This window comes from Musa acuminata, chromosome BXJ2-5, assembly GCF_036884655.1.
Source record: "Musa acuminata AAA Group cultivar baxijiao chromosome BXJ2-5, Cavendish_Baxijiao_AAA, whole genome shotgun sequence".
NCBI lineage: Eukaryota > Viridiplantae > Streptophyta > Magnoliopsida > Zingiberales > Musaceae > Musa > Musa acuminata.
The window spans coordinates 10812307-10821428 of record NC_088342.1 but is presented as its reverse complement, the minus strand read 5'-3'; the positions used below and the strand labels follow the sequence as shown (position 1 = coordinate 10821428).

The 9122-nt window shown below is 36.8% G+C and overlaps 1 protein-coding gene across 2 annotated transcripts in view; it reads left to right on the top strand.

The window, feature by feature from the left end:
* Positions 1-2010: 2010 nt before the first annotated feature.
* LOC135583652 (protein HLB1-like) overlaps positions 2011-9122 on the top strand; it is a 34199-nt gene continuing 27087 nt past the window's right edge. Inside the window, exons 1-4 of one of the 2 annotated variants that reach the window (XM_065108848.1) lie at positions 2011-2525; positions 4763-4858; positions 6730-6799; positions 8015-8125. In XM_065108848.1, coding sequence (XP_064964920.1) covers positions 2077-2525; positions 4763-4858; positions 6730-6799; positions 8015-8125 — 726 coding nt within the window. In that variant the 5' untranslated portion in view covers positions 2011-2076. The remainder of the gene's footprint in view (positions 2526-4762; positions 4859-6729; positions 6800-8014; positions 8126-9122) is intronic. The other variant, XM_009402603.3, reaches the window with a different exon arrangement.

Here is a 9122-nt window from a genome sequence, read left to right as displayed (position 1 = left end):
CAGAGCTCCATCTTAGCTGATGTCTTGTGAATAATGAGATGGAGAATGATGCCTTTGGTTAAGGGCAAGAGCCTACCACAGCTTTTGATGCTCGACTGCAACTCCACACATGGATAAAGATGTGGAATGGTACAAGAAACCGTGTCGTATCTGTTGCTTTACTGCCTTTCATCTCTTGTTCTCTTATATTTGTTTCGTACATGAGCTGTTGATAGCTCGAGAAAGCTGGATGAAGGAAGCGAAACAGTATCAAACACTTTCCTGATTCAAGAGTTCCCTTCTGTGTCACTCAAGAACAAACAATGGCTGCTTGCTTAGTTCTACCGTGAACTCTGTTGAAGGTTTTCACTTCCAATCTATCTTTCTGCCTAGTGGTTGGAAAACTGTAGGCAGCAAACGACAAAGCATAGCAGAATGATGCTGCAAAGCCCAAGTACCCAAGGCACTAGCAAACATGAACAGCTTAGAAGAACTCTTGGAAGTACATTATTTCCTGGTGTTTCACAGCATCAATCTGCTTTCCTTTCTATATAAGCAACTGTTCTTCCTTTCCAGTATATGTTGTGATGCACATCCACAGATTAATGGTCGAAGAAGCACTCATCTTCCAGCATATTCCATATGTATATGGAATTTGTCAAACACTGAAGCAGCAGCAGGACTGCAAACGCATATATATCAGCTGAAACATGATTTTTGCTTCTTGAATCAAATAAGGGAACCAACCGAGTCTTCTTTTAGAGTGTTTTGTTCCGACATTATGTGGCTGTCATGCTGTTTGGTTCTCACACTTTCTACTCCATTAGTCATGTCATTTACTCGACCATTTATTAATTCCTCCATTATTGGAGGTTCTCGAATGGTGTAACGATCGATAATTGAGTTCCTAATTGTAATTAAAACGACAAAAAAGAAGCCCTCGTTTTCTTTAGTTACCGCACACCACAGTGATGATTGATATATATGATTGGGGAAAGCTGACATGATGAAGACGCAAGTTAAAACGTGGCCACATGTGCTTGATTGGTCAACCATAATAGTCATCTGTCAATTAGATCTGATCGACATGTGATAGTCGGATCCAAAGACGCATGATCTTTATAAGTCGCACATGGTCGAACGTTTGATCATCATATCATACTCTTCGAGAGGTATAGATATGCACTTTAGATATTTTTTCTCTTTGACCTCATTAGAGGTATTTATCGGGAATATTTTGAACTTAGTATTGTAGGGTCGATGTGTTAGAAAACTACAAATAGAACTTCATACAATTTCGGAATAAGCTTCGATTCGATCTCACTCTCCAGATTGGATAATCAGAACTTGACTTAACAATATATTTATTGAATAACATGATTTTTCTAAAATTTAAATTTATTGAGAACTCATAAATGACATCATAGGCTATATTAATGGCTACAATATATAATTATATATTTTACGACAACATCAAAATTACATATATAATATGTAATATCAAACTAAGCTCTAAAATAAAAATTATATTAAAAAAATTATCAATAGTGCAAAAGGAGATTAAAAAAAAGGCCAATGAAGATTTCATTAAAAACTATAGATAGAAGATTCAATCACTCTTAATTGAATAAAAGCTATGGAATTGTACATAGAATGACAATAAAAAACCTGTATAATGGATTTCAAATAATTAAGGCATTACTATTTATAATATTTTAGATTTTATGTTTGTAGTCAAATGAGTTAATGCTAATTAGATTTGATCATATGATCAATTAATATTTTTTTAAAGAATAAATGATGAAGGTGAAATTTTAGCTCAACATGTTACGATTTAACTGTCTTTATCAACTAAATTATCTTCATGATTAATTTAAGTTTCTTGGATAGATATAAATTAGAAAATAATATAGGGTGAATTCGGAAAAATTACTCATTAATATATTTCTCATTTCACCTTGATGCGAATAAACTTAAATAAGGGGACTTTTTCGAAAAGTTATCCTTTACTAGTCTTCACGTTTCGGCTCTCCCTATCCCCCACTCCCCAACCTCCCAACCAAGAAAGAGAAAACCCCAACCCATTCGATCCCGTCCATGGAGGAGGCCGAGCCCAAGAACGGCGAGATCCCCGACCATTCGATCGATGAAACACGCGATTCCCCAGTAGAAGTCAAAGGAAGCGACGTCGAATCGATGTCGGAGTCCAAGGAAAGCGAGATCGAATCGACGATGGAGACCAAAGAAGTCGAGATCCAATCGACGTTGGAGGCCAAGGAAGGCGAGATGGAACCGACGTCGGATGTCAAGAAAGGCGAGATCGAGGCGGAAGGAGTCGAGAAGGAACTCTCTCCATCTGTGGAAGCTGAGGCTTCGAACGGCAACGGGATTCGCACGTTAACGATGCGAGAGCTTCTGGACGAACTCAAGGAAGAAGAAAAGGGGCCCACTGGGGGGAAGGACGAGAGATCTTGGTCAGCGGATCCGACCAGAGACGACGGTAGCAATGCTCAGAGGAGTAGCCATGCTGAGAGTTCCTCTTTTAGGTTTGTTCTCCTCTGATTTGTCTTTGCAGTGACTAGACCTTGACGAATGGTCTTTTTGGAAATTTACTAAACATTTGTTAGATGATTGTTCGTGGATCACAATGTGATCTCTATGATTCATGTTCATTCTTTTCTTGGCGGCAAATGGGCACTATTCCTCGTTTTTCTTCACCATCTTTCGTTGGAATCTATTTCTTTGAAGTCAGAAGTTACAATTTTGTAGCGCAAGTAAAAAATTATACAACACAATTTTCTGATAGTATACTTCCCCTATAAGTTCGAGTAAACACTTCACGGAACATTTCTTGATATTTTGCGATTGGTGCCAACAAAGGGTCCATCTTAGCAACCATGCACGACACCATCACAATGGGGATCAGGTAATGAGATCAGAAGAACCTATAGTCAAATTGTTAGTCATAAGAATCTTTATTGAAAAAAAAAAAAGGAAATGTATGTTGTACAATATAAAAAGATAAAGATACTTTGAAATGCAAGAATCTGAACGGATCACTCCCATCATAGCCTGCATATATCATATCCAAAAAAATAAAGTACTTGATCAGGCTGATTTTACCTGGCATAGGTGACTATGCCAGGCAAGGTGCTGGATCCTCACCTTGGCCATTAGGCAGAGAATCAAGAAAAATATGGACGAATGATAGGGGAGAAAGAATAACCTAGATTTACAGATAATAGATCCAAATTCTCGGTACTGTGACCTATAGCTGGTCTGAAATTGTCACTTATGCATGTCATAAATGGGATCAGATAGCATCTTGTGAATGAATCTTAGAGTGTACAAGAACTGTTTTCTTATTTGGGTATGAATGTCACCCTTCTATACTAGTGATGGTTGCCCAGTGTTGTTTAACAGTTGATATAATAACATAGCACCAAATGACATTTTCTTGATATCTGATATATGCTAACAATTGGTATTTGATGTATATGCTAACTGTGGCAAGCCATAGTTATGCAATGTAATGTCGGTTATGAAATGCATGCATTCTCCTTGATTGCAATTTAATTTTGTAGTATGATATCTGATACATGCTAACAATTGATATTTGATGCAAGGTCCGCCGTACTGTACCATACCGGAGTTTCGACCCGGGCTCGGTACGGTACGGTATGGGTGTACCGACCGGTATACCGAGGTGTACCGAGCGGTACACCTGATTTTATCGATTTATCCCTCCAAAATACCTGAAAATTAGAAAAAAAAAGTTAGGATAGTGTTTTCAAATTACAAATACATACCTCTTGATTAGAAAACGAATACATACCTCTTGATTAGAAAAGTTAGGATAGTCTTAATTACTCTCTAATTAAAGAAAACGAATACATACCTCTTGATTAGAAAGTTCTTCCTCTTAATCTTCTCAAATTAGCCTCGATTGAATTCACAAATCGTTGTTTTATAGAGTTTAAGAGAGAAAAAGAAAGTTTGAGAGAGAGTTTAAGAGAGTATAATGAAATAGGAGAGAGAAGAATGGTTTAAATTGGAGGAGAAAAAGCTCCAACGGTCAAATTGACCGTTGGAACACTGTAGCACTACTACAGTGTGGTAACAGTCGATTTCGACCGTTACCGAGTGGTACCGGACGGTAACGGTCGAAATCGATCGTTATCGAGTGGTACCGGGCGGTAACGGTCAAAATTTCGACCGTTACCGCCCGATTTTGCCCCGTATCGCTCGATACGGGGTTTTTGGGGCGTACCGCCCGGTAGCGGGCTGTCCGTGTACTGGTAACCTGTCGGACCAGTACGTACCGCCACGGGCGGTACGCTTCGGTACGACAGACCTTATTTTGATGTATGTGTTAACTGTGGCATGCCATAGTCTTGCTATGTAAGGTCAGTTATGAAATGCATGCATTCCCCTTGACTGCAGTTTAATGTTGTAGTATGCATCAAGAAAATGACTTTTTTTTTTTTTTTCTGTAAACAAGAACAAAATCTTTTAGCTCTTGGTTTCTCTGCCTAATTTTGGTTAGTATTTTTACTGTTTCACATACATGCCATCATGGTCTTAGATTTTTATAGGCTCATGCTCTATGTTTTCATATGGTGGAGTATTTATGCATTTGGGGAGCTTTGTCTACTTTTGTTATGTTTCGGATGACAGATATTGTACTAGACCTATTACTTATCTCAAATCTTTGCATGTTTCCCACACTAGGAAGAAGGATAAAATAAACATTATTGTGATCTTTTTTTCCATACTGTTTCAGCCAGAATGACGTTTCAATGGATTTAATTAATAAAGTAACTGGAGTGGATGAGGAAGGTCGTTCTCGCCAACGGATTCTTTTATATGCAGCTAAAAAGTATGTCCTCTTTTCAATTTGTCATTTCCTTTCTTTCCAATGGATTTTAAACTTTGCTAATATGGTAAGATTTTCTTTAGTTTTTTATTTATTCAACATTTCAACTGTTGTTGTAATAGTTAATCTTCTTTATTCTTTTTCTAGCCTTCTCACGTAATGACGACTAACAAGAATATTTCATACTTGTCTCTCTGATTAATTCTTTATTCCTTGTTTTAGCAATTTCAGATGATTCAGTTGTTGATAGTTTCATAATCAAATCAGTGTTCTGTGGACTGCTTTGAAGTTTCATAATTTCATCTAACTTGTGTTAGTAGATTTTACTTGATGCTTCGTCATTTCTTAGCCAATGGTTGTTATAGAGATCAATGGTGTTTGGAATAATTCAAGAATTGCAACCTTTATTTGTTAGTTTGGTTAATAAGTGTAGGAGATATTGGTGAAGAAAACAAGTGGATCACTACTATTATGAATCAGATTCTGATTTTGTGTAATACCTTGATCATAACAAAATACTTTATGTACAAACAAATGCACGCTAGAAATCATCAGTGTCTTGGTCCTCTATGTGGTGCCTTTTCCTTGAATGATTGGAAAAAGCATATTGTTTCTGACGTCTTATTGATCAAACAGCCCTCCCCCAATGAAGTTCTGAAAGTTGCGGCATAATTTTTGAATGTCATAGTCACTTTGATATAAACTATTTGAAAGTATTACTTAATTTTCTAACATGATTATCTCTGAGTGACACATGTAACTTGGATATGCTGCAAGTAAATCATATGATTCAATTGATTCCTCTAGGAATGCATGCTTGGCCAGGTTCAGATACAGGAAAAAGGGAAGTGTCATTGGAGAAGTAGAAAGTATGGAAAAGCACAGGAAACTTGCTACGGAACAGAAATAGTTGTCTCTAGTAAGTCTGGAAGCTTGAAAGTCCTGAGAAGTTGAGAAGTGTTGGAGGCTATGAATACGTATCATATTTCTGATAGTTGTTCTATGACTAGTATAAGATGGAAGCTCAAAAGTTTAACCTTGTATATGTAGGCTGGTTTAAGACTGTTGGTAGAAGATTCGATCATTAATATTAGGTGCATTACTGCACATTCAACATGTGCTAGCTAATCAGAGTCTTGCCAACATGTCAAAAAAAGTTGCAAAGGGCACGACCGCGTGCAAGGTTGGGCAACTATATAAAACCAGGTACATTGACTATACAGACACATTATGGCAAGGTATTGTTTTTATGTACTGAAGAATGTTGCACCTCTGAGTGGCAAGAGGGTGTTATGAGGAATGGAAATCCTTGGTGAGTCCATGATAGTAGAGAAGCTAATATATTATAAAACAAGAGGATTCAAAATTAATTTTTTTATTTTATAAGTCTATGTGATTGTATTAATGTTTGGCTACTTTGATATCAAAACCAGTTTACTAAATGAGTGCATTTGGAGTTTGGACTAGTACCTTACCGACCCATCTGTGAAATAACCAACATTTTCTTAAGTTTTGGAGATCATAGATTTATAGCAGGAACATCTCAGTAACCTGTTGATTCTAGTTATGTGCCAGGTTAACACTACTTCTGTATGCCCTTGGCAAAAGAGTCTTACCCATACAACTGGGTGTCATGGGTTTGAAACTTTGAATCATGCAAATAAGTAACATCTATATGTATGAGGTAAAGTCTGCATCCATCTCACCTTTGTAGACCTTGCAGTGGTTGCATTGTTGTGTTTTTTTTTGTTGGTTGGTTTGATACTTATGACTTGAGGCTAATATGCATCACGTGGAATGGAACTTGGGCATATTTGTACAGATGCTAGATGCTAGTTTCTTGTACATCAATAATCCATTTAAATATTTTGTAGATATGTTAGTGCAATACAGAGAAATCCAGAAGATCATGATGCACTTTACAATTGGGCATTGGTTCTCCAGGTATTGTTCCTGTTACTTTCAGTTTTAATTTCTATATGCTTATTGTAGATATGCTTGTAATTCCCGTAGGCCTCTAAACATAGCTTAATTACACGAAAATGCGCATGTAGGTAACCCCAAATAGTTGGAATATTATAACTCGTTGTTGCTATTGGGGTGCTTGAAAGTTCACCCTTCTATTGTTCTTAGCCATCTGACACTCTGTGGCAAATCACCGAGCATCAACAAGACACTACCATTCAGGAAGTCTGCCTATTATGATATGTTAATGAAATTTGTCTTGAATGTTCTGATGTGCCCATATCATTTATCATTACAAATGCCACACTCTTTCCAAATTCTAAGGTGACCAAGCTTTGGGGGGTTAATCTTATTAGTCATAATTTTATATTTTTCATACCAGAGGTACAAACATGATAAGCAAAATATGATATTTAAAGGATACCAAATTGCTTTTTCAGTTCTTTGGCTGGTCCGGACCGGTCTATACAATCGTACCGACACACAGTACGTTGGAACGTGTTGACAGTTCCAAAAAAAACCTAGAAAATGTTTGAAAATATCTGAAAATTAGGAAAACAACCGAAATTAGGGTATTTTAATTAGAACTAAATGCAAATTTAGTTCTATTTCAATAAAAAATATCCAAATAAGGATGGGATAAGGGATTTATCCTTTTTGGACGTTCATGAGTAGCTTTGTGGCACATTCCAAATGGTTCTTCCATTGATATTGAACAAGAGTGAGAATTTGTGAGAAAGAGAGAGTGACTGAGTGAGAAAGAGTGTTAGAAGATATGACATTGAAATGGGGTGGAAGAGGAGGGAGGAAAGGAGTTAAGTAGGCATTCTAATGGGTCCAATGGTCAAATGACCAATGGAACCAATTCAATCTGGGCCCTTAATTCATTTCAGTTGAAATCTGACCATTATTGACTAGTATAGGTTGGTAACGGTCAAATTTTGATCATTTCACACCCGTTGAAAGGGTGTATCGCTCGATACACTCCTCAACTATGGTCGGTCAGCTGTTGGACTAGTGTGTACTGCCTGTGCCATACTGTTTCGGCCGATATATTGAACTATTATCAGTTCTAAGTTTGGAAAAAAGTGAGATGTTTATATTTGTTTTTGATAATGTGAAAATCTGTATCATATTTGTGCTCTCTTAAGTTAGTTGTATCTTTCTTTTTGCTTACGTTATGATCGAATGCAGGAGAGTGCTGACAATGTTGGTCCAGATTCTGTTTCTTCTAAAGATGCCTTACTTGAGGAGGCTTGCAAAAAGTATGAGGAAGCCACACGACTTTGTCCTATGCTCTACGATGTAACTATCTTTGTCCTAATCATTGTCTCCCTACTTTTCTGAAATGCCCTGAACATATGTCTGGAAAAACCATGCTATTCTCTTGTGTCTAGATTCATGATTTAGTGTGCCGATAATACTTTAATTGGTTAGATAACGTATTGCAACTTGGACTTCTGATATTGTGGATTTAACAATTTGGGTGATTCCTTCCTTTTGTCATTAAGCTAAATATGATTTACCTTGTGCCATGCATATATTCCTAGTAGTAATCCTCCCCAGACTCTTCAAAATTAGCAGGTGCCTTGTGCAATGGGCCATTTCTTTTCCCCTTCAAATTACTGCTTTAGCTACTGTCTTTATTCTCCATTTGCTTTCCTATTTTGTTCACCTTTTCTTTTTGTTATTTGATCAGAGTATTACTTATTTTTCTACTGCTATATTTTTCCAGTTAACTGCTATTATTGCTGCTTGTCTTTCTTTTTGATGCCCTTATGTCATGAAATGTTTTCTGATTTTTTTATGCAACAAATTGTATAGGTAATACTGTGCATGTCACTCCCTCAAATTATCATCCTATGTGACTATCAACTAAAGCATCTTCTGTTAGCTGGTTGGCCTTCATCTTGAATGTTAGGTGTATGGCATGCAAACATGTTAGATTATAAATAACAAATAATATGATATGAATACAATAATATTGATATACCAATAGAAATTGTGTAGGTCAGTGACAGTTCTATTTCTATTTGCTATATGAATTATTATCCTCAACAAATCTTGGTATACTTTTACATCAATATATGAAAAAAGTTAGAGATGTAATGACAGCATTGAGTCTTAAGCCATGCTCTTATGGTCATGGATTGCCTTATTGCTGCACACCAGTGTGCTGGCTGGCAAATGGGCACATGTTGATATGATGTGGTATGGTACAGTGACATACTGACATGGGTAAGCCAGAAGAGTATTGGGAGAGAGAGAGAGAGAGAGAGAGAGAGAGAGGGTAAAGAAGAAA